Genomic DNA, 25,145 nt, shown 5'->3' with positions numbered 1-25,145 from the left:
AGCTTGTAACCTGTATTAAATTGTATAGATGGTCTTGAGAGTTTATGAAGATGCTAAACATACCGAGATGGTCAAATACTTAAGTTGATTCAAATTGTATAAAAAAAAAAGATTCATTAAACAGAATAAGAATAGAATCAAATGTACAATTTTGTTTGTATTATAATGTATCATTGAAAAAAATCAGCTGTAATAAAGTAATTTTAGTATAAGGGGCGGTGTGTTTATTATTGACTTGCCACATAAAAGGGACTGACGGCAATAATTTCTGCATTTTGATTGGTCCTCGGGCCGGAAGCGACCAGAGCCTGCGGGACGACGAATATTGTAAACAAATGTTCAACGTTTGATGGAACATCTGTAGGAGGAATGTCACCTGCAGATACTTTAGTTTGAGTGAGTACGTTAGCAAAGATGGACGCAATAACATGCCCGTGTGCTAGCTAGCCGCAACGCTAACAGTTGCCCCGCAAAAAGGCAAAACCTGGAATAAACACAGGTTTTCTAGTTTCCTACGTCTCGCGCAGGCGAGGATGTAGTTATGTCCGCTCGGTCCTTACAATGTGAGCGTAAATCAGTTGCTGAAGAAAAGCTGCGTTCTGTAAGCTTTTGAGTACCTAACTTGGTGGCTAGTTAGCATGAGCGTGCTACAGCTAATTTAAAACAGTGCGAGCCACTTTGGCTGGTTTACCGGCAAGCTAATTATCGATGTTGACAAAATCCATTGACGACGGTGAGATATTTGCAAATGATATTACTTACAAAATATTGATACATGTATTAGTGAACTCTTTGTTACCGTCGGTGTCGGAAATGTGTCAAACGTCTAAATTTGGTTTTGTAACGTCATATAACGTTAAATGGGCAGATCAGTGTGATCCAAAACTTGATCAAATTAAGTTCAACACGTCACAGATCCAGATAAATACTAAATATCTCTCTCGCGCTGTCTCTGTGTATATATATATACATGTATGTGTATGTGTGTGTACACACACACACACACACACACACACACACACATATATATATATATATATATATATATATATATATATATAGTCCAGCAATTGCTGTATTAGTAATTCCTCACAGTTTTAATAATTTATGATATCAATGGAGTAGTATAAACAACATGTCCTGTAAATGATGATTTTTGTTGTTGTTGGGATAGTTGTGTAATTTGATGCTTGTCTTTTTTTCTTGGAAGTTCCAGAATGTTGTGCGAATTGCTTTTCTCGTCTCTATGGTTCCTGTTTGTCATCTTCTGGGTGGAGACCATCAGTGTATGGTTCTTCCTCTCCATGTTCTACCAAGACAGAGCCTTCTACCATTGGGGAGATGGGTAAGACATTTAAACTTCCCAGAATATCGCTCTTAATCAAGAGGTGGTTTTATATGATAGTCCTTAACCATAAAGCATACATTGGATAAAAAAAAGTTTCATGTCAGGTTTTTATGATATAAAATGAGACCAAAATCAATAATTTCATAACTTTTTACCATCATTAATGTGACATATAACATGTAAAACTCAACCGAGTTAAAACAAAACAGAATGAAGAAGGGAAGTAAAAATAAATGACTGAGAAAATGTGGTTGCAAAAATATGCACAAGTTCTGGTCGGGGAAGCTGCCATTGAAGGAGGTGGAGGAATTTCTGTGAAGTACTGGATAGATAGCAATCCCTGTCTTATGTCTGAGCTTTGGGAGAGGGTGGCAAGACAGAAGCATTGTCTTACAAAGAAAAAAACAAACACTTGAAATGTACCAAATGCATGTGAGAAAATGGGTTATATGGTCCAAGGTTGAACTTGTTGTTCGGTGCAAATACAACACAGCTCATCATCAAAAGAATACCATACCTACAGTAAAGCATGGTGATGACAGCATCGGTCTTTGGGGCTGTTTTTTTGTTTGTTTGTTTATTTGTTTGTTTTTCATCTGGAACTGGGGCCTTAGTCTCTAAGTGGAGTAATAAAAGAAATGTTAGGAAAAGCCTATTAGAAGCACAATCACATCCCCAGTTTTAAGAGGGTGTGCACGCTTGTGCAACCACATTACCCCCTCTTGAAAAGATTTGATTTTTCTCATTTGGGTTGTACAGGTTAATACATGTTATTGGTGGGAATTTTTTTTTGAAATTTGTCTTGGTCTCATTATTATTATTTTTAATATCGCAAAAATCTTCATTTGAACAGGGTTGTGTCGACTTTTTATATTCACTGTAATTACAAAGAGTTCTGTAAGTGTGTGTCTTTATGCTAGCTTGTGAATGTCTAATGGAACTAAACCTGTGTTTTCTGTAACTCAGGGTATTTTCAGATGATTCTGGCCAGCTGATATACATGCTGAGCAGGTAAGGGCCTTGCACCCAGCCCCCAGTGGCTAATTTAACCATTTAATAGAGAGAAAAGGAAACTAAATATTCACATTCAATATATATATTTTTTAAAGCTTATTTTTTAGAGAAACGTTTAAATATTAACATTTTATTAATCCTACATGCAAAATAATACCATTATAAAAGCATGACAAAAACATTAGTACTTCCTGAAGTTTTAGACAATTTATTCAACAATCAATTATTTAATTGAAGAACAAAAAGATGTGTCGAGTTCAATATTCCTTATCCCCCCAACCCAACCCATTCAACAGTGACCAGAAATGCAACCCTAATTTTGTATTCAGCTGCATGAAATCTGTTAGTTTTAGTCAGAATTGTGCTAAAATACTGTATATCTTCCCAACTATATTTATGTTTGCTATTTGGAGCCAACCTTCAATTTTGGAGATACCTGCTTTATGTTAATTTCCATGAATTATGGTTAATACCCATACAAAGTTTCCATCTTTGAAAAGATTATATTTACCATACTATTATACCATTAAATTTATAGTCTCACCCTTTCCCCCTTGTATGTCTTAACAGAGTTGATGCCCACATGCAGAGAGAGATGTAGCCCTTGGACATGAAGAACATCCAGGAGTGAAAACACCTGAAAGGACTCTTTTGAGTTGTGTGTTACCACACTGTGCTGCTTTTTTTTTTTTTCCACTAATTCTATCCTCGTCGCCATACTTAATGCACATCGATCAAAAGAGTGTTGAAGGCACAAAGGGCAGAGACGGCCGGAGCTCTGGGTGGAGTAACACCGGAACGTTTATTGTTTCACTTTTCAAGGAAGTGAGTGTTGCAGGAAAAATTATTAGCAGCTCTTCTTTGTTTATGTTATTATATTAATTTTAATTCCAGAAGGGGTCCTTTTGATCTGGTAGGATTTGTACCAAGATTTTTGCAATCACGCTGTTGTTCTATGCAGCTGAATTTCACGCGGTTTGAAGTCATTTTTAAGATTGCAGTCAATGTTTCCTGTAACGTTAATACCGATGACCTGTTTTATGAAGAAATATTGATGTATATATCGCAGGTGTGGGAGCCAAAAATTATCAAATACAAGTACCAAGCTGAACATGCAGAACTGTCTCCGTTTTTTACAAGAATGTACTTCAAGGAAATCATCCATCCACTTTCTGTAGCGCTTGTCCTCATTAAAGTTGCAAGTTAGCTTGAACCTATCCCAGCTGATTTTGAGCAGAAGGCGGGGTACACGCTTAGACTGGTTGCCAGCCAATTGCAGGGAACATACAAACAACCATTCACACTCACATTCACAGCTATGAATAATTTTGAATCAAAATAACATCACAGGGCGGATTTATTTTTTCCACAAAAAATCTGATGAGTTCTCTCACAAAAAAGGTCCTCTTTTTTAAAAACTTATATAAACACAATACTGAACGAATTAACGTTTTAAATGTTCAACAATTTAGAGTAAAATGACACGCAAAACTTCATGCCTTGGCTGGTACATATGCCTGTTTTCTGTTGTTGATCTCCAGCTCTCTCACACACACAAAAAAAGAAAAGACTGTTCTCTGCTCATATTAGGTTTTACATGTGAGGAAAGGAAACCTTGGCAAAATATTTGTCAGCACATACTTCGGTTCAAAGGTTTCAGACGTTGATAAATCACTGTTTTTACAACGTATAAATTGGCAGTATTCCTTTGGCAAAGTTCAGTTCAATTCGATTGAGTCAGTGATTACCTTGTACTCCGGGCTCCATTCGTGTTTAACGGAACACAATGAGGAAATTACTCCGCTCATGTTGTCTGTTTCTTAGCAGGAATTAAAGTCTCTGGTCGCATTTAAAACAAATAGTCACTCGAGCAGTTGGGAAAGTCTCTAAATACACTGACCAGCTCGCCAAGTTGGCAACACGGCTTCTGTTTCTGTGCACTTTTCTGTTAACAGCCATGACGTTATTATAAGCCGTGCAACTACGGAAGCTGCTAAATCAATATAAAACAAAAAAATCACCCAAACAAATAAAATCCAATTAATCAATAAAATTGATTGTTTACCCAGCCCTACCATTATATGATAAAAGCTGAATATTAAGAATAGTCAATTTGATGACACGAAACACAAGGTTTTGCAGAACAATCAGTATTGCTGGAATTGAAATACTGTATGTAGTGTATAATGAGCGTATTTGCATTAGCATCTCTTGATAAAATTAAGTTGTGTATGTAATTGATATGTGCTGTTCTAAGTTCTATTTGCAGTTCTCTGGCCTCATCGCACTTGTTTGCCATCAGTGGTACTCTTCTGTGATAATGTCAGAAAAAGCCAAAGAGAGTGAAAGTTTTGTTCAACTTGTACCACTTTTGGGCCGATCGGCTTTGGAGATTCCACTGTGTTACAGTAATGAATTGGTTCACTTTAAAAAAAATAATAATAATAAAATTAAAAAGTTTTTTTGTTTGTGTGTGTGTGATTTAAAGAGATTATGTTTTTAAAAACGTGCATAGTTTTTCTTGTATTTCAGACAAGTAAAACATTATTTTGTATTGTAATGCTCAATTTGTATTTCAAAGCTTAATAAATGGATGTATTTTGAAGTCACACCCAGTGTTATCAAGTCAAACCAGGTGTGGGTAAAATGTGCTCACAGATAGGACTCACAAAGTGCTTGTCATAGGTCAAATACAGTCTGACATATAGTATATAAAATACTGATCGTTATGAACTGCCCTTTGTTACAGCTGCAGTTGTTTATTAAATGTTCTATAAAGTTCAATTGAGAATCACATTTAAGTGCAAGAAAAAAATCAAATAAAAAGAAATAAAAATCTAAACAAATAAAACAATGTAGTCTTATTGGAATGCCCACCTAAATGTTTTTTGTTTTTTTTAATGTCCACTGAAAAAGCAGCTCATAAAAGGAAGTGTATTCCACAATTTGGCTCAAGAGCCACATTTTATTTTTATAACTGATAAAAGGGAACGGTTGTTTGTAGATACAGTTGTTTTTTTAAAGGGAAAAAGTTCAAATGTGTATATGAAATAGTTCAATCATCTATCCATCCATTCTCAATACCGCTTATCCTGTTAAGGGCCTATCCAAGCCTACTTCAGGCGAAAGGCGGACTACACCCTGAACTGGGCGCCGGTCAGTCGCAGGGTACATATAGACATGGACAACCATTCGCACTCACATTCACACCATCACTGAGTGGGAACTGAACCCACGCTGCCCGCACCCAAGTCAGGCAAATGTACCACTACACCATTAGTGACTGAAATAGTTAATTTTAACCAAATAATTAATTTTCATTTCTAATCTTATTATAACCAATAATTTTATAAAATGAATACAATAATGTAAAAAAATACATGTAAAATTGTTTATTTTACAAGTATTTTTATTTTATTATTTACAATAAATCAAGTAGCCAATTATTTAGTGAGCTAAATGACCAAAACATTAAATAAAGAATAAATACATTTTAATAGATCAGTATAAGGAAAAGGGGACTAATTAATCCAACATATATAACAGGACTCTTAATCGGAGTTAAATCAGTGGACCCGGGCTGTACTTTCCGTCTGTCCAAAACCGAATCTTGTGTAGCACACTTACGTACAATAGGGGGCGCTCACAAAATAAACCCGACTACTTTTCCAAAGCGGGGCAGGCAGTTGCGAGTCTGAGGGAGGTTCTTCCGGTACTAAATATTGCGCTCAGCAAATGAAGGGTACATTTTGGTAGCTGAGTGTGCTTGTACCTTTATTTGAAGGTATCCAGCCGTCGTGACTTTGATTAAAAGCGGACACTTTGGGAGCCGTGTGGTCCTAGAATGGCGCCGACGATTCAGACGCAAGCACAGCGCGAGGACGGCCACAGGTAAACACGTTACACAAGCGGACAAACGAGCTCTTCAGCAAGTTTGCCACTTCTAGCCTTATTTTCACTTGTGACTATTCTGTCACATTGGCCAATATGACGTTATTTTTTTGTAAAGCCAAATTGGCGAAATACCTCGATCATTGTTGCTGTATGCCAAACAAGATGTTCTTTTATGAACGGCTGCTAAGCGTCGTGCAACATTTCCCATGTCGGTTTGGCGTTCGACATTTCAGTTGGGTCAGTGGTTCGCAAACTTTTTACGTCAAGGACCACCTCGACAAATACTTAACTCTCCCAAGTATCACCATCCCGGCCCACGATGTAATACTGTATACCATCGTAGTAAGCCCAAATGTTCATCTAAATCGAGGTGGAGGTTATCGGGAGCGTTCGCGAGAGTCCTAACGTTTGCGCCTGCGCATAAAATGGACTTTGCAGGAGCGCCATCCGTATTCCATATAATATTGGGTGAGAAACGTCGTTTTCGGGGCTTTTTATCGCAGAATGCAAGTTTGGGCCATCTGAGGCCAAGCAAAGATAAGAGATGTTACTAAATCCAGAAAAACGGCCGCTGTTTTCCTTCCATTTTTTAATGCAGAATTTTGGGCACCTGGATTTAGCAGAGGACGACCAAAATTGGGTTTTCGCGCAAGGCAATAGATGTTCATTTCAGATTATGTTGTTGAGTAATCATTATTTACCAACTCGTTTTTTGAAATCTTAAATCCGGTATAGATTTTTCTTTTCAACCATATGATTGACATAAATTTAAAAATGATTTCATAAGTGTACCACCACCACATAAAAGTATCATTTATAATTATTCACACTATTTTGCAATGTATTTACTAACAAAACAAACCAACGTACCTATTTAAGATCATAGTCCCAAACAGAACAATCATTACGACTGCAGTTATTACACTTTATTTTAATGATTGTTTGTTTTCCTATGCAATCCCCTTTACAAGAGTCTGGGCTTTTCAACTTTGCACGTATCTTTATAAATTATGTCTTTGCTATGAACAGGGTTAGGAGGGAGGAGAGAGAGAGAGAGAGGGGTAGTTAGTTAGTGAGCTTTATATGATCAGGATTTTTGGGGCCAATAAGGGAGTTTAAAAAAACTATAACTGATCTGATCATAAATTGGAGCAATGTGTCTGTTTAAATGACGTGTTCATTTACTGTACATACTTGTATACTGAGTATCTTCAAATGTAATCTCTAGTCCAGTGTTTTACAACCAGTGTGCCATTAGTGCTCATCAGGTGAGCTGTGGGAAATTTAAACATTTTACTTAACTGCTACAATAATTATATTTAGAAATAAATAATGTATCTTTGTTCATCTATTTATGCCAGTGAGGCATAGTGACAGACAGAGCAAATGAATGGGCTTCTCTTAGATGACGGGAAGTACATACAGTAATTAATGTATCCACTTTTTGTGACATTTTTGTTTGTTGGTGTGCTGTGACATTTTTCAATTGTAAAATATGTGCCTTGACTCCGTAAAGGTTGGAAATCACTGCTCTAATCAGTCAGGTCAAACCAACATTACAACATGACAGAAATAATGGGCGCTAACTTACTGTCAATAAATTACTTTATTGTAATTCAATTACTTCACACACACCGAAACTTTATAGTATGATTCGACAGAACGCCGGCGTGTTTACGTACAACAGTTAGTGGTAGCACTAGTTTAGTAGGCTACATAACGTTTTGTTGCTAGCTTGCAAGCCGTATCGTATTAAAAGTATGTGAACATACCTCAAGCAATCCTTGAATTAAAGTCCTGTCCCGAGCATCGGTGACCACCACCACGTTTTTTCCCATTTGTTCTCATCATACACATGATGCGATCCATTGTTGTTGTCGTCGCCGTGGTAACAAGGGATTCCAGTCAAGTTTGAGTAGACGAGATAAAGCCCAGTGATCGTAAAAGACTGGATGCGGTGGTATCGGAATACAAGATTTTATTGCAGTAGTCTGACATAGTGCAATCGTGAAAGACCAGATTTGTCTTGTAGTCTGATACGTGTTGTCTGTCACATACCTCTGACATATTTATAAAAAAAAAAAAAACTTTGGCTGTCAGATATTTACAGTACTACGTCAAAAGACAGGCTAAAAATAAACTAGCTGTTGGAATCAAAGTTGACTTTCAACCATTAAAATATGCACTCGTGTAAGTGCGACAAAATGATGTTTTTAATCGCACAAGGTGAAAAAAGGGTCGCGAATGCGACCAATTTGGTCGCAGCCTCGAGCCCTGGGCCTGTTTTAAAAAAAAAAAAAAAAAAAAAAAAAAAAATATCACATTTTTGTCTCAACTAATAAGAAACATCTGAGCATTTCTCTACCAAAGAGTTAAGGTTCTTTTGTTGCCCCAGTCTCATCTTTTTTGGAGCATGTTGCAATCATCAAACTCAAAATGAGAGAATATTTGCACAAAAAAAAGCTTTCATCAGTTTGAACATTAAATATCTTTTATTTGTAGTGTATTAAATTGAATATAAGTTGAAAAGGATTTCCAAATAGTTTGTTTTGCACAACGTCCCAAATTCGATGGAATTGGGGTTTGTACATTGCAAGCCGTTCGTAACATCGAAATGCCATATGACTGTATTGTTGTAAACTGAAAACCCCTTGTAATTCATTTATGATGACACTGTGTGACTCGTTCCTGTTAAACTGTCTAATTTTGATTGGTTTATAATTGCCTGTCTCTTTTGTCCCCCTCTTTCAGTCGGCCGTCATCACACAGAACTGTCCCAGAGAGGTAAGAAGTGTTTATACTTATTTTGTAGATTGTAAATGGTGGTGACAATAAATTGTCAACAACAGCCATTTTGTGTCCATGACAGGTCGGGTTTGGTCTGTCGGGTGAAATACTGCAATAGCCTGCCGGACATCCCATTTGACCCCAAATTCATCACATACCCATTTGATCAGCACAGGTACTGTTCATGCCCCTTTATATTAAATTGGAGGACACTATTATGAATATATACATAGACTATTTTTCTTGTTTGCCATGTTAACAGGTTTGTACAGTACAAAGCCACATCTCTGGAGAAACAGCACAAGCACGAGCTCCTGACCGAGCCGGACCTTGGCGTTACCATCGATCTCATCAACCCAGACACGTACCGCATAGACCCCAACAGTAAGTCTGGGTCTTTGGAACCTCTAAAGTCAAAACATTTGTATGAAAGTGTTTCTTTCTTTTTCTTCCCCCTCAACCTGTCTTGTTATGCAGAATGCAGGCTCTGTTAAACCTTTTTTTTTGCCAACACAGTTTTCTTCTGCAGTAGAGGAGTTTTGTGTACTGACTCTGTATTTATTTATTTATTTATTTATTTATTTGTTTGTTTGTTTGTTTGTTTGTTTGTTTGTGTATGTGTAATCATGATTTATTGAAAAATTGCAGTCTGGCAGAACGATGTGTAATAGGGGATAGACAAAGACAAACGAGAGGAATAAAGTCGGGACACTAGCTATAAGAAAAACAAACAAGACAAAACATGTTTTAACTGAGTCCTTTTTTCAGTACTCTTGGATCCAGCTGATGAAAAACTGTTAGAGGAGGACATCCAGGCTCCGTCCAGCTCAAAGAGGTAAAGCTCCAGAGTTTAGCCTGCCCAGGTTGTCTTCGAAGCCTTTTGAGATTTTTACATTTTTGCGTTCTTTTGTCTTTCGCCCTTTAAAGATCCCAGCAGCACGCCAAGGTGGTGCCATGGATGAGAAAGACAGAATATATTTCTACAGAGTTCAACAGATACGGTGTCTCCAATGAGAAAGTGGAAGTCAAGTGAGTTGGTGTGCATGTGTGCGCGCGTGTTTGAGTGAGTGAGTGAGTGTGAAAGAGAGAGACAAGACATTTCCAACATGATTGCGTGTTTGTGCTTAGGATCGGCGTGTCCGTCAAACAGCAGTTCACAGAAGAGGAAATCTACAAGGACAGAGACAGCCAAATTTCCGCCATTGAGAAAACCTTTGAGGATGCACAGAAACCGGTGAGAGTGCAGTTGTACACTACTGTAAAAGCACAGGCAGGAACATTGTGATCACTCTAACACAGTGCACCCATACTTACACGCGGTTCGGTACTTGCAGATTCAACTAATTGCAGATTTTTTTCCCCCCAATTTTTTCTTTTATTTTTACTTTTTATTTTTTGGGATGATAAACAAACCCCAAAACGCTTATTCGCGGTATATCCCCACTTATTCAATAATTTTGGGGGTTTAAAAAAAATATATGTTTTTTTTTTCCCAATGCACTTATAATGGGCATCAATTATCTGAAGCGTTTCGATAGTCGCGGTCCTGCCCGGTTCCTATCCTCTGTTAATAGCGGGGGTCCACTGTACATCTTAAAACTGACTAACGGAAAATTATTAGATTTTGTTACGGCTCTTGTATTTGCTCTCATTAGATGTAATATTGTGGTCTCTTGCACATTTCTAAAAATGCCGTTTGTGTTCAGATTGTGCAGCATTACAGCAAACCCAGAGTTACTCCTGTGGAGGTGTTGCCTGCCTTCCCAGACTTTAAGGTGAGCCACTATCTTTTCATCTGGTGAAGTGACATCCACTGTCACTAAATGAGTCATGGCTAGTAGTGTATTTCTGAATATGTCCATTACTCTCTGCCTCCCCAGATGTGGATCAACCCATGCGCTCAGGTCATCTTTGACTCGGATCCTGCTCCAAAAGACATGTCAGGACCAGCAGGCGTGGAAATGATGTCTCAGGCCATGATCAGGTAGCCTAAAAAAAATTACCTGTGGTGGTGATATTAAAACATCGGGTATGGGCACTTGACCAATAAACACCTTCCACGCAGAGGTATGATGGATGAGGAAGGAAACCAGTTCGTGGCCTACTTCCTGCCCAACGAGGACACGCTTCGCAAGCGTAAACGAGACTTCGAAGAGGGGCTGGATTACATGCCGGACGATCTGTAAGGAAACGTCAAGACTAGAGCTCAGTTAATTAGGTACGGTTCAATTATGAAGCAAGTTATTTACCTTTTTTAGGTATGACTACAAGATAGCCAGGGAGTACAACTGGAACGTGAAGAACAAAGCCAGCAAAGGTTATGAGGAGAATTACTTCTTCATCTTCAGAGATGGCGACGGGGTTTACTACAATGAGCTGGAAACAAGGTACATTCCTCTGTGGTGAAATCACAAAGAAACACACACCTTTCACACAAAAAATAAATACAAGCGAAACTCACTGAGTCTTGCGTGACCTCATGCTCCATGATTGGGTGACATTTTGAGGCATATTTTTTTTCCAGTACCATTAGGTTGAACTCCAAATCCACTGCAAACCTTTTGCTGGCTGGAATATTGTTTGATTTATTATTTCAAATGTATTACTTTTAGTGGTGCTCCGATCGCTCGGCCACCGATCATGGTCAGCCGATTTCTGTGGAAAACACGTGATTGGCGCTCGTCTATCAATGGCTTTCATTGCCGGTCACAAAAAACGATTAGCCGTGGCTCGTACTTTGCAGCCTGCAGTGTAACTCAAGGCTGGGCAATTAATCCAAATTTGAGCGTGCTTTAAAGTAAACTCCGATTTGAAATGACAAATGCATTTAATTTTACAACTACTGATCTCTACTACTGAACTAGTGGTATATATTTATAAATTATTCCGATAAGTTAAAAAAACAATTTTGTTTAGACCATAATTTGATACACTGACGCCGCCATGTTTAGCGTGTGCAAAGAATTCTGGGAATGAAGATGTAGAATGGCTGTTGTAAAATTGTTACGTTGCTGCTCTCTGCGGACGCTAAGCTAGCCACTTGCGAACTTTTGTCCTCAGTGAAAAGAGTTAAAAATGCCATACTGTGCCGCTTTGGGGTGCGATTTCCAATCAGGACGGAATGCAAAAAAGGAAGTAAGCATTCATAGCTTTCCCAAAAAGATGAAGTTGAGGAAACAGTGGGAGGATGCGGCCGGAAGACTTGAGCTGCCGAACTATCCGCGGTTGTTTGAAGCATTTGATCCCCCCCAGCTCATGAGAGCGCTCACCGGCGTATCTGGGTATAAACGACGGCTTAAATCCATTGCAGTGCCGACTATCTTTCCTCACATTATTTATTAAGTATTATTCTTATTGAAAATGGTGTAATATATTATTGTTCAAATTGGTGTTTGGTGTTCACTCGGTGGGTGGTGTGGGTTTTGCCCTGCAGAGTGCGGCTGAGCAAGAGGAGAGCCAAGGCCGGCGCCCAGTCCACCACCAACGCCGTGCTGGTGTGCAAGCACAGAGACATGAACGAAAAAGAGCTGGAGGCCCAGGTCGCTCTGTCTTGATCACGTTTTCCAGCTACCATCAACTTTAGATTCCTTTTTCTTGGATCATAACTGTTTGTCCGTTTGATTGGCAGGAAGCCCGTAAAGCTCAGCTGGAGAACCACGAGCCGGAGGATGAAGAGGAAGACATGGATAAGGACTCTGGTCAGTCATCTTTACTTCTCTCTGTATTTTAGATCAGTGAGTGTTGTATTCAGGCTCCCTCTAGTGGTACTCCGTGTGTAGTATGTGGCGATGAATGCATGAAACCACTGCAATTCAAATGCCATCTTACAAACTGTTTTTTTCAAAAAAAAAATGGTAAGTTCTTTAGTTAAGCCTAAAATAGTAAAGCTCCATCAAAACCAACACATTTGTGGAGGATAAAAATGTCCTAGTGGAAATCTATTTTTATTTTAACTCACATTTATATTTATTCATTAACTTAAAATAATGAAATCCTTTGCTCATTTGTACTTGTGGCTTTCAATTTAAAATGTTTATTAAATGCCCATTAGATGGTGGTACTAGTCTGTATTCAAAATATGCGGAAAAATGTCACAGCTTTTTCTGTTTTAGGCTAAGGTACCTTGCTACAACAATGCTGTGTGTTGCTCTAGATGTTAGATAAGGGTGTGGGTGTGTTTCAGATCCCCACTTTAGTATTTAATGATATATAGGCAACATCCCTAAAATTATTCCATTTTATTTGGTTAAAATTCCCTAAATTATTATTTGATATAATGTATTATGTAATTATAACTATTAATGGTAATATTTGTGAATTTTTTTTAATTTGACATAACTGAGTGGTTTTGTTATTCAAGATAATCCATCCATCCATTTTCTTTACCGCTTATCAAGATATTTAATCAAATATAATAGCTTTTTGTTATAATTATTATAAATATTATTTTTTTTACTTTTTTCATTATACTTTGGTAAATAAAACAAACTTTTTTTTTTTTTTTTAAACAGCTTTTTATTAATTTAAAAAAAAATCCCCAAATAGTTATTTGATAAAGTTAATTGTATTTTCACTTTGTTGTATTATATTATATTTTGTCTTGTTCAAATCCTTTATATATTTAATAATGCTTCTTTTGTTTAAAAAGCTAAATATATTGTGTATGTTTGACTGTTTTTTTTAATTTATACTTTTATCTTCTTTTTCTTAAGTCCTTCAAAATGTAATTATTTGGTACGTCTTGTTTTTTTGTTTAAAATCCCCAAAATATAATTGCATATGGTTTGTTTCATTTTGTTTAAAATCCCTCAAATATAAATCGATTATATATTAAATGTTTTATTGTATTATTAAAATCGCCAAAATATAATTGATAATTCATTTTATTTTATTATTTTCCTAAAAAAACAATATAATCAGAATTACATATTTTATTTTATTTTGATTTTATTCAAACTTGCCAAATGTTATGTAATATTGTTTTATTTTTGAAATCCCCAACATTTAATGAATATTTTATTCACTTTTTATTTTATTTTATTATTTATTTAAAATCCCCAAATTCTGATCTTTTTTTTTTTTTTTTTTTTTTAACCCACACTGTCATGGCTAATGTGTGATTTTTGCCTCTTTTCCTCCAGGCGATGATAAAGAGAGAGGCAGTGGCAGCGAGGGCGAGAACTCCGCCAGCGATTCAGAGAGAGATGAGGAAGCGCCAGAGCGGCGGGCGCAAGAGGATGACGACGACGACCGAGCGAAGATTACCAGTAAGAACAAGAGGAGGCGATCGAGCGGAAGCGGCAGCGAGAGCGGCGAAGACCGCGCCCGGGAGATGCGCGATGAGGAGGAGATCTTCGGAAGTGACGACGACAGCGACAATGAGCCAAAGAGGAGCAGCGGCGACGAGGGCAGCGAGGATGACGACGAGGGAGGAGGAAGAGGAGGAGGAGGAGGAGGCAGCAGGAGTCACAGCGCCTCTCCGGCTCACAGCGAGCGCAGCAGCGACCATTCGGAGGTTCAGGTTCAGAGCGGAAGCGGCAGTGAAAGGGCGTCGGACTCCAGCGACGCTAGTGACAGTGAATGATTGCACTCTCCTCTTCGTCTCGCTCCTATATTGTAGATGTAGCTTGTACACACTGTTGCTATGTGGACACAATTCTTTCTTTTGTTGTTGTTTTGAGACAGCCATTACAAAAAAATTGTAAAAATGTATGCTCTGATTTTTTTTATTTTTTATTTTTTTATTTTTAAACATTGTGTAATGGCTATAAGAACAATAAATGTCAAGGTAATTTTTTTAAACTTCTTGTTTTTCTTTCCTTTTAAAAAAGACATACCGTAATAAATAAGCATAATAGCCTGGATCAGGGATGTCCAACTTGCTTTCATGGCAGTCCACAATAGACCTTTTCACCATGATGTCACACATACTTAAGGGTGGCAAAAGACGGAGCCATCTCTGATTGCACACTAGTAAACAACCCTTCAGTCCTTTGACAAAGGCAGAGCGGTTGAGAAAATGGTAAATCACTTGAATGTGTGAACTGTTAAGTCAAAACAATTGTTACAGTGGATACGAAGTCAACACGCTTGTTTAAATGCCAGCGTTTTGTGATACTACAAAATGAGACCAAGATAAATCATGTCAAAACTTGTCACTATTAATGTGACTTTCAATCTGTTCCACTCAGTTAAAAAAGAAAAGAGAACACAGAACTGAGATAATGTACAAATGTCCACACCCTATTAAAACTGGGGATGTGGCTATGTTCAGTATTAACCAATCACATTCAAACTCATGTTAAATGGGAGTGAGCACACACTTGCCACCATTTTACTAATGCGTGCCTCTTATTAACCCCAAATAAAGTTGAGCTGTTCTAGTAGGCTTTTCTCAACAATTTGTAGTCACATTTTAAAGCACAAGCCAAGGGCTGGAGAGAGCTTCCACATGTCATTGTTCAAAGGTATCAGGAGAATGGCAGAAAAGAATTTCCTAGGCATTAAATATACAGTGGGTATGGAAAGTATTCAGACCCCACCCATGTGCTAAAATCCTTTGTTCATTTTTTGCCTCAATGTACACACATCACCCTATATTGACAGAAAAAAACGGAATTTTAGACATTTTTGCAGATTTAAAAAAGAAAAACTGAAATATCACAGGCGGCACGGTGAACGACTGGGTAGAGTGTCTGCCTCACAGTTCTGAGGACCGGGGTTCAATCCCCGGCCCCGCCTGTGTGGAGTTTGCATGTTCTCCCCGTGCCTGCGTGGGTTATGGCAGATTGGCCCGACGGAAGCCTCTCCTCAGTGCAAGACACATGAAAGCCCGCATGGAGTTTGCTAAAAAAAACACCAGACAAGGACTCCAAGAAGGTGAGAAATAAGATTCTCTGGTCTGATGAGACCAAGATAAAACTTTTTGGCCTTAATTTTAAGTGGCATGTGTGGCGAAAACCAGGCACTGCTCATCACCTGTCCAATACAGTCCCAACAGTGAAGCATGGTGGTGGCAGCATCATGCTGTGGGGGTGTTTTTCAGCTGCAGGGACAGGGAGACTGGTTGCAATCGAAGGAAAGATGAATGCGGGCAAGTACAGGGATTTCCTGGACAAAAACCTTCTCCAGAGTGCTCAGGACCTCAGACTGGGCCCGACGGTTCACCTTCCAACAAGACAATGACCCTAAGCACACAGCTAAAATAACGAAGAACAACTTTCAGAACAACTCTGTGACTGTTCTTGAATGGCCCAGCCAGAGCCCTGCCTTAAACCCAATCGAGCATCTTTGGAGAGACCTGAAAATGGCTGTCTACCAATGTTCACCATCCAACCTGACAGAACTGGAGAGGATCTGCAAGGAGGTATGGCTGAGGATCCCCAAATCCAGGAGTGAAAAATTGTTCCATCATTCCCAAAAAGACTCATGGCTGTATTAGCTCAAAAGGGTGCTTCTACTAAATACTGAGCAAACGGTCTGAATACTTACAGCTGTGTGATATTTCAGTTGTTCTTTTTTAATATCTTTAATAATCTGCAATAATTCCAATTTTTTCCCTGTCAATATGTGGTGCTGTGTGTACATTAATGAGGGGAAAATGAACTTAAATGATTTTAGAAAATGGCAGCAATGTAACAAAGAGTGTAAAATTCAAGGGGGTCTGAATACTTTCCATATCCACTGTATCATGGAACAGCAAAGTGAAGACAGTCGTCATCAAGTGGAGACAATATGGCACAACAGTGACATTACTGTGAAGTGGATGTCCATCCAAAATTGATGAAAAGACAAGAAGAATACTGTTAAGTGAGATCGCAAATGTTGCTGTCGGCAGCAACATTAAAGGAGCTGCAGGAATGTCTGGCAAATATTCACGTCTTCCGGGCTAACGGATAAGATGGAAGCCTTGTTTTACAAAGAAAATCATACAAGCCCAGCTACATTTTGAATAAACAAACTTGAAATCTTCCCAAACACATGAGAAAAAATGTGCTATGGTATGATGAAACCAAGGTTGAAGCTTTTGGCCATAATTCCAAAAGGTATGTTTGGCATAAACACAACACCTCTCATCAGCAAGAGAACACCATGAGGGTGGCAACATCACGCTTTGAGAAAATTGAGCTGGGACTGGGGACTTAGTCAAGGTAGAGGGAATTATGAACAGTTCTAAATACCAGTCAAAGTTAGCACAAAACCTCCAGACTTCTGCTAGTAGGACTAGAGTTAACATCTCATGTTAACTCTGATGTCATCTCTTCTTCAGGGTCGTTTTCTCCCATTGATTAGCAGTGGCTTGCGTTGCCAGGTACAGCACCAACTGAGAGTGCCTTTCTTGTGCCGCGTACCAACATATTCTTACGTCGCGTGCCATTGTCTTGGAATGCCGTATGTCGTAAACTCAAGACATCCTGTAAAACTTGAAGATGTCCAGTCCAGATCATTCTGGCCCTCTCAATGTATACAATTATGTGCACATGAACTAATATTAACAACTAAACAGCTTAAACACCAGAAAACAAGAGAAAAAAGGGTATTAAAGTTTCACATCATCCGTTTTCTTTGAACTTCACCGCTTACCCGCCCTGCATGCCGCTCCACTTTCCGAGTTTGTTCCCCCACACTTGTTACATTGTCCGTTAAAACAATGACATTCCTTTTGAACATGTTGTAACGCATTTGTCCAAGCTGCCCTTGAGCACATCAGGAACAGTTGTCGCGCAGATCACACGGACAGCAGTTGAGACACGTATGCTGAAAAAATTTGGATTCATTCATAACCTCAACAAGTCTGGACCGAAGCCCCTTGTAGCTCTATAGTTTTATTTATTATTATTATTTTTTTAACTTAACCTCCAATACTGTATGTCAGTATTCATAAAAAAAATAAAAAAGATAAAAAATACATTCAACAATATTCATGCTTATTATTGCATTTTTGGATGAAATATGGATGGGGATTGGTCTCAATAAATTTGAATAAGTTGGAAAACTTGAATTGTTAGTATTTGAATTCAAAAAGTGAGATTCACTAAACGCAGAGCAAACAATTTCATGAATTGAAGATAACTAAAACCCAAATTCAACATGTCAAGAAATTGGAATATTGCGATCCAAATTTTTTTAATATAGAAATTATGTAAGAATTGGATTTCTGAAAACTATATTCCTATAATCCGAGTTTTACTTTTGAAATTTTACTCCTGTATTGAAATGTTTTTCGACGAGATTCAAATTTATTTACATGCTGGCTACCCATAATCATTGAACAATGTGAAATGGAAATCTAAAGATTTTTTTTCAAAATATTAACATTACCGATATCTTTCAATATTGAACTACAATTTGTTAGTGATCTTTTTTTAAATTTACCACTTCATTTTGTTTTTGTCATACTCAAAATTGAAGTACAGTACAAGATAAAAACAGCCAATGTCATATAGGTTCATCCATTTATTAGCGTTAAAAAAATGGGAGATAAATCACAAACATTTGAATGGTTTGCAAACTCAGTTGGCTAGCTTGGTTTTCAGCCACTGCTCGGTCAAGTCATTCACGTTGTCGATGCTGAGACACTGAGTGGAGCAGAAAATGAAAGAACATCATTTAGGCTCATCATTCTTTGGTCAGTCATTGTACGAAATGAGATGATGACATACTTACCATGGTGGCATTCATTTCATTTCTCACTAAATCCATGTTGGACGCGTACAACATCAGGTCCCTTGGGTTGCACCCTTTGGATTGAATGCACATGTTTTTGGGACATTAAACCCATCGCTTTCATTTTACATAATAAGCTAAATGGTGCAAATTTATGAGACCCACTGAATAATAAGGCGAAATGTGTCTTAATGTTGTCATTGACATTAATATAATTCAAATGCCGCACCCCCTTCCCCATCACAAATTTCTTCAGGTGGGTGTTCAAGATAAATCATTTCAAAACGTTGTCCTCCGTTAATGTAACGTACAACCTGTTCAACTCCATCTTAAAAAGTAAAATAAAACAACTGAGATAATGTGGTTGCATAAGTCTGCACACTTATCATCTTGTACAACCACATTATCTCAGTGTTGGCTATCATTTCCCCCTTAAGAAAGATTTCAGATTTTTTTTAGAAAAAGTTTTGAAGTAATTTATTACGGCCTCATTTAAAAAAAAAATCACACACACAAAAAAGAAATAAATCAAAAACTGGCATTTGTACAAGAGTGCGTAGAATTTGTATATCCGCTGTGCCTTGGGTCAAAAATGTCCAACATTTGGGGTTGCAACGCATAAATGGGCACAAAGTGTTTGTCAATGTTCAGCGCAATCGACACCTTGATTCCCTTCCACTGGGCTCCTTTCTTGTCATATGGAAAACAATATGAAAATGATGCTGCTCAAGTTGTCTGTTTCTTAGCGGGAATTCAAGTTGCTAGTCGCTTATTGGGAAAATAGTCAATAGAGTGGTTGGAAAGGTTTTTCGATATCCGGCAGCGACCAAATCACTAAGTTGACAACATTGACTCTGCTTTTGTTAATTAGCTCCTTTCTGTTTGCAGCCATGTTGTTAGTGCAAGCTGCTCAAAGAAATGGTCCTGAGCAAAGAACCCCAACTAATCAATAAAATCCATTAATTCCCCAGTTCTACATGTAGTGAATGAGCTGAACACAAACACCTTGTGCCCTGAATTCCCACAATTCCCACCTGCAGTTCAAATTCAGCTTTAAAGAAGTTGCGATTGACGTGCGGTAACACAATAAATACTTACCGGTAGGGCCTACGTATATAAGTATCTTGTAGTATGTCTTCGTCCCACCACCTCCAATGGAATCGTAAGGGTAAGCAATGAGCTTACGTGACAGTCAAGGAAAAGTCAACATACTGTAAAAATCATGGAATTTTGGGAGAAATTCATTTCCGTATGTCAAAAATAACGTGCCTCGATTTGAAGGTCCCGGTTTGGTTTACATTCGGTACAGTGAGGGAACAAAATGAAATGACATGAAAGAGTTTCTTCTCTTTTTTTGTAGTCTGGAACCGATGAAATGACATTCAACATGAAACAAAAAACTGCTGGCAGTAAATTGCACAATCAATGAAAGATTCTCATATATATATTGTATAGAATAGAATTTAAAATTGATATTTAATCATATATAATGGCTTAAGTCTTTTATTTTTACATTACACTAAGAGCTTGTCTTATTTTTAGGAAGCAGAGTAAGATAATGTATCCAATAAAATATAACTAGATATTTGATCATACAGAGCCACTTAAATGTTTTCTTTTTAGGAACGTGCAACATCAATAGTTTCTTCTCTTTAGGAAGTCCAGTAAAATAATCCATCCATCCATCCATGATCAACACCGCTTATCCTGGTTAGGGTCGCGGGGCACTGGAGCCTATCCCAGCCGACTTTGGGCGAAAGGCGGCCTCCACCCTGAACTGGTCGCCAGTCAGTCACAGGGCACCAGTAAAATCATGTATACAATAAAATAAGAAATAATGAATAATATATAACAGCTTTTTTCTTTTTCTTTTTAAGAATGTGCAATAGTCTTCCTTTTGGGAAATTGAGGAAAATAATGAATACAGTACAATACAACAAAAACACCCACCCATCCATCCCATCCATCCATCCATCCATCCATTTTCTTTACCACTTCTCCTCACTAGGGCTGGAGCCTATCCCAGCTATCTTCGGGCGGGAGGCGGTGTACAGCCTGAACCGATCGACAACAAAAACACATTTTTAATAATACATAACTTAAGCCTCTTTTTTCAAGGGAAGTGCCATATCAATTTTGTAGTTGTCTTCTTTTTAGGAAAGGGATGATGCAGACAAGTGTAACAGTTTGAACAGTGAATTATAATGCTATAAAAATACTACTAATAATAGCATTTGTTATTATCTTGGCTCCATCTCAGGATGAGCAGCTTAAACACTGCTGGAAGTTGCCTTCAAAATTGGCGATGTTTTTTTTCCCATGCTGCTTTTTTTTTTACAGTGTATATGACTAGCTAGACATACAGTATCTTCTGTATGGTATGCCTTTGTACCCCCCCCCCCCCCTCCAAAAAAAAACACAACAAAAACAACAAATAAACAAAACAAAACAACAACCTTACAATCTTATTATCCATTATTCATTATTATAGATTGAGGATATCTGGGCTCTTGCTTGGGTAGGTTGTTTCTTAAATCATCCAGTGAGATGTTCTGAAAGACAAATGTTGACGTCTATAACAGAGAATGTGACATTACGGGAAGGGAAAAAAAAGGAGTCACGTCTTCAACTTGCCTCATATTCCTGATCGAAGGTTAAAACCATCCGGTCCATTTTCACTAGGTGAGATGTCATATACATTCACGTATCAATAGCCATGACACTGAACCACAAACAAGTCTTTTTTGAAGACGATACACTCACTTATCAGAGCGTTTTGGTGGTTAATAAGAATTCTCAGTTTTGCCTTGAGGGTGTCATCGACCTCTGGTCCCCTCATTGCCTGTAGAGTTATATACGGTACATAACAGTATAGTATAGATCAGTGATTCCCATGCAGTGGCAGGGCCAGCCCTATTTTGAGTACAAAACTTGCCTTAGTCCACCCTGTGAATTCGTCCTCAAATTCATTTAAATTTAAATGTAAATTGTATTGATTTTATTGATTTATTTTTAAAGAAAAAAATGTTTTTGTTTTTTTTAAAGAGTATATCCCTTTCCTCTGAATTGAAATACTCATATTGTATTCATACTGTTACAAAAGGTCTGTGCTTTTCTGAAAAATAAACCAGACTTTTATAATGTATTGAAAAAATAGATAATAATAATAATAACTGTTATTATTATTATCTAGCCTTATTTTGGGCCGTCCACCAAATGGTCTGTTTCAAGGTCTAAAAAATGTGATCAAATTTCAGAGGTGTACCAAAATTAGGTCATGGGCTCAGCCCATCCAAAGCACTCGACCAAGACTCGCCCCTGCACCCAACAAAGCTGTTGTGGCACCCTCGTGTACTATAAGAGAACATCTAGGGTGCTGCAGAAAATTATGCAATTTCACTTAATTCGTCCAAAAATTCTTATTATTTAACAACACTTTTTGTAATTTACATTGAAACTGTCTGTATGACCAAGATGATCTTTTTAAAAATCCTCCCTCTCTGGTCCCATGTTTTGCCTCTAATTTAATGTTAGTTATTATCTTAAAACTTGTCCCGCTGTAAAAGGAACAGCCTTTGTCAAGGATGCGAGGAGAGGTGAAGCGAGGCAACATTCCAATCAGTTTGAAAAATCTAAACTCCACATTTAATTACAAAATATACGTTTGATCATCTATATTTGCCAGCAACATATAGTCACAGACTGAACAATTAAATGCTCTTCAATTCGATGGCAAAATGTACAATAAAACATTGTATCTACTTGCTGCCAACATACAACAGAATAAGCCATGGCTACCTGCGAGTAGAGCAGATTTGTTCTCAATTAAACAGGCCCAAGTTTCACACTGAATACATTTGTGAAATTGTGACATTTTTGTTTGGTGGTGTTCCGTGAGATTCTTCTAATGTAAACTATGTGCCATGGCTCAAAGTTTGGGAAACAGAGACATACACACATGCACGTAGACACACACAAATACATATCATGTGTACAAAACAGTATGTAACAATATTATCCTGGAATTGCATCGGATTTACTGACCATTTTCCTGATCTCTTTCCACGGTCTTCTTGACTTCGACAGAAAAAAAAGAAAAAAAAAAGAATTAAAAAAAATAAACAGGTATTATACTATTGCTCTACACACACGCTTGTTCAATAAACAAAGTAACAATGTTTTTTTTTTTTTGGCATACATTGCAGATCAATTCTAGCAGGAAAAACCTGTTGATTACGAGGGTGTGTTTCATAAACTTGTCGTAAAGAGGGAATTTACGAACCCTGAATAGAAAAAAAATGCAGTTGGTCAGAAGTCAGATTTTGCGAAACATCGACGTACACCGACTTAAATGAGCAAAAATAAATAAAGTAGTAAAACGTTAATTAAGGCTGCTGGGACACTTTGAGGTCGGGCTACGGAAGATCCAAGTGGGAAATTTCAGATTTTTCCAGAAGTTTGAAAAACACATATATTTCCAAAACATCAACATCACTCACAGAGTGCTTTAAAATGCAAAACAATTGTGATGTACTATTTTAGCAAGTGCATCTAAATTGGGACCAGTTATAACTTGTCATGCATACCCCTTATAATTGTTTGGGAACACTCAAAATCAAAGGATAAAATTGCAAATGTATCACTGACAGATATACATTTAAAACAAACAGTAGCAAAATGGATTCATGTTGCAAACGTCTTACCTGTTGAAGAGGCAGTCAAGCACACAGAGCTAAGGAATGCAAGTTTATGTAATGGAGTTAATGTGCCAGTACATATAAATGGTTAACACCCATCTTCTTCTTCTCTGGTAGTTATTTTAAATTACTGGTTTTAGTTGTCTTTTATTACGCTGTATAAACCCAGTGCACCCCATGCTGGCAGAGTTTGATTTAACAGGTATGCGTTTAACACTGATTTTGTCAGCTTTATGTTAGAGTATAAAGCAAATGGTTGTGTATATCGTAAAATATATTATAATAAAATGTATGCCATCCATGGCAAGTTTCTCTGAACAGGATCTCCATCCATCCATCTATTTTCAGAACAGCTTATCTTCATTAGGGTCACGGGTGTGCTGGCTCCTATCTCAGCTGACTACCCGTGAGAGGCGGGCAACATCCTGAACTGGTCGCCAGCCAATCACAGGGGACATATAAAGCAACAACCATTCACACTCACGGGCATTTTAGGGTCTTCAATCAACCTACCATGCCTGTTTTTGGGATGTGGGAGGAAATCGGAGTACCCCAGACAAAACCCACGAAGGCACGGGGAGAACATGCCAGCTGCACGCAGGTAAGGCCAGATTTGAACCTGGAACCTCAGAACTGTGAGGCAGATGTGCTAACCAATCGTCTACCGTGCCACCTAAACAGGATCTCTTCATGATAAATCATGCAGCGGAAGGCCTGCAACTACTATCAATGATGAAAACATTAAACTCCTACAGCAGGTGTTCACACAAACACAGGGACAGTCTATCCGGAGAGCTGCACTGGAAGTCGGCATCAACAAAAGCTCCATTCAGCAGATGCTTTGGAGATTTATAAAGCTTTACCTGTACCAATTTCAGGTTGTTCAAAGGCTTCAAGGGGGAGATAATGGTGCTCATAATGGGGTCATGCAACCTTTTAGTAAAAACACTGCATTTGGTAACATTCAACCCTTTATAGATAATTTGTAAAATAAAATATATCATATTATGTAACGTATGCAATGTTTTTATTTATTTATTTATTTTCTGAATTAAAGTGCTGTCTGGTAACATTCAACCATCTTTTAAAATAGTGTTAGATTTGGCAACATTCAACATTTATTTTAAATGTTCTTAATTGGGCGGCACGGTGAACGACTGGTTAGAGCGTCTGCCTCACAATTCTGAGGACTTGGGTTCAATCCCCGGCCCCGATTGTGTGGAGTTTGCATGTTTTCTCCGGGCACTCCGGTTTCCTCCCACATCCCAAAAACATGCATAAATTGGAGACTCTAAATTGGCCGTAGGTGTGACTGTGAGTGCGAATGGTTGTTTGTTTGTATGTGCCCTGCGATTGGCTTGCAACCAGTTCAGGGTGTACCCCCCCTCCTGCCCGATGACACCTGGGATAGGCTCCAGCACGCCCGCGACCTTAATGAGGAGAAGCGGCTCAGAAAATGTATGGATGGATGTTAATGCAACATAAGGCAATTTTTATTTAAAAAAAAAATATATATATCCCAGATATCATCAGGCAGGAGGTGGGATACACCCTGAACTGGTTACCAGCCAATCGCAGGCCACATATAAACAAAACCATTCACACTCAGATTCACACCTACAGGCAATTTAGAGTCTTCAATTAACCTACCATGCATCTTTTTGGGATGTGGGAAGAAACCAGAGTGCCCGGAGAAAACCCACGCAAAGTACACACAGGCGGGGCCGGGGATTGAACCT

The 25,145-nt window shown here is 38.1% G+C and overlaps 1 protein-coding gene and 3 long non-coding RNA genes across 4 annotated transcripts; 2 read left to right on the top strand and 2 right to left on the bottom strand.

The window, feature by feature from the left end:
• Positions 1–406: 406 nt before the first annotated feature.
• LOC133404701 (uncharacterized) lies at positions 407–5,114 on the top strand. Its single transcript, XR_009768860.1, has 4 exons — positions 407–733; positions 1,211–1,345; positions 2,315–2,359; positions 2,933–5,114. It is a non-coding gene; the product is annotated as an uncharacterized LOC133404701 (long non-coding RNA).
• A 929-nt stretch (positions 5,115–6,043) lies between these two features.
• paf1 (PAF1 homolog, Paf1/RNA polymerase II complex component) lies at positions 6,044–14,845 on the top strand. The gene is made up of 14 exons (XM_061682582.1): positions 6,044–6,253; positions 9,008–9,040; positions 9,126–9,218; positions 9,306–9,427; positions 9,812–9,878; positions 9,971–10,072; positions 10,172–10,277; positions 10,750–10,818; positions 10,924–11,027; positions 11,109–11,225; positions 11,302–11,430; positions 12,477–12,582; positions 12,672–12,741; positions 14,185–14,845. Exons 1-14 carry the CDS (start codon positions 6,207–6,209, stop codon positions 14,625–14,627), a joined length of 1,608 nt encoding a protein of 535 aa, XP_061538566.1. The 5' UTR covers positions 6,044–6,206; the 3' UTR covers positions 14,628–14,845.
• A 3,704-nt stretch (positions 14,846–18,549) lies between these two features.
• LOC133404881 (uncharacterized) lies at positions 18,550–19,879 on the bottom strand. Its single transcript, XR_009768886.1, has 3 exons — positions 19,808–19,879; positions 18,710–18,783; positions 18,550–18,621 (listed from the first exon to the last, which is right to left on the bottom strand). It is a non-coding gene; the product is annotated as an uncharacterized LOC133404881 (long non-coding RNA).
• A 1,593-nt stretch (positions 19,880–21,472) lies between these two features.
• LOC133404822 (uncharacterized) lies at positions 21,473–23,509 on the bottom strand. Its single transcript, XR_009768878.1, has 3 exons — positions 23,413–23,509; positions 22,754–22,786; positions 21,473–21,551 (listed from the first exon to the last, which is right to left on the bottom strand). It is a non-coding gene; the product is annotated as an uncharacterized LOC133404822 (long non-coding RNA).
• Between the last annotated feature and the right edge of the window lie 1,636 nt (positions 23,510–25,145).

The sequence above is a fragment of the Phycodurus eques genome, chromosome 7, assembly GCF_024500275.1.
Source record: "Phycodurus eques isolate BA_2022a chromosome 7, UOR_Pequ_1.1, whole genome shotgun sequence".
Taxonomy (NCBI): Eukaryota; Metazoa; Chordata; class Actinopteri; order Syngnathiformes; family Syngnathidae; genus Phycodurus; species Phycodurus eques.
Note: the sequence above shows the minus strand (reverse complement) of the source record. Positions and strands in the feature narration are given on the sequence as shown.

Excerpts from the sequence above, each read along its gene's own strand:
- paf1 (XM_061682582.1), top strand. The coding sequence starts at position 6,207 with ATGGCGCCGACGATTCAGACGCAAGCACAGCGCGAGGACGGCCACAG. Across the intron at positions 10,278-10,749 it reads TTGAGGATGCACAGAAACCG|ATTGTGCAGCATTACAGCAA; the intron begins GTGAGAGTGCAG and ends GTTTGTGTTCAG. Across the intron at positions 10,819-10,923 it reads CTGCCTTCCCAGACTTTAAG|ATGTGGATCAACCCATGCGC; the intron begins GTGAGCCACTAT and ends CTGCCTCCCCAG.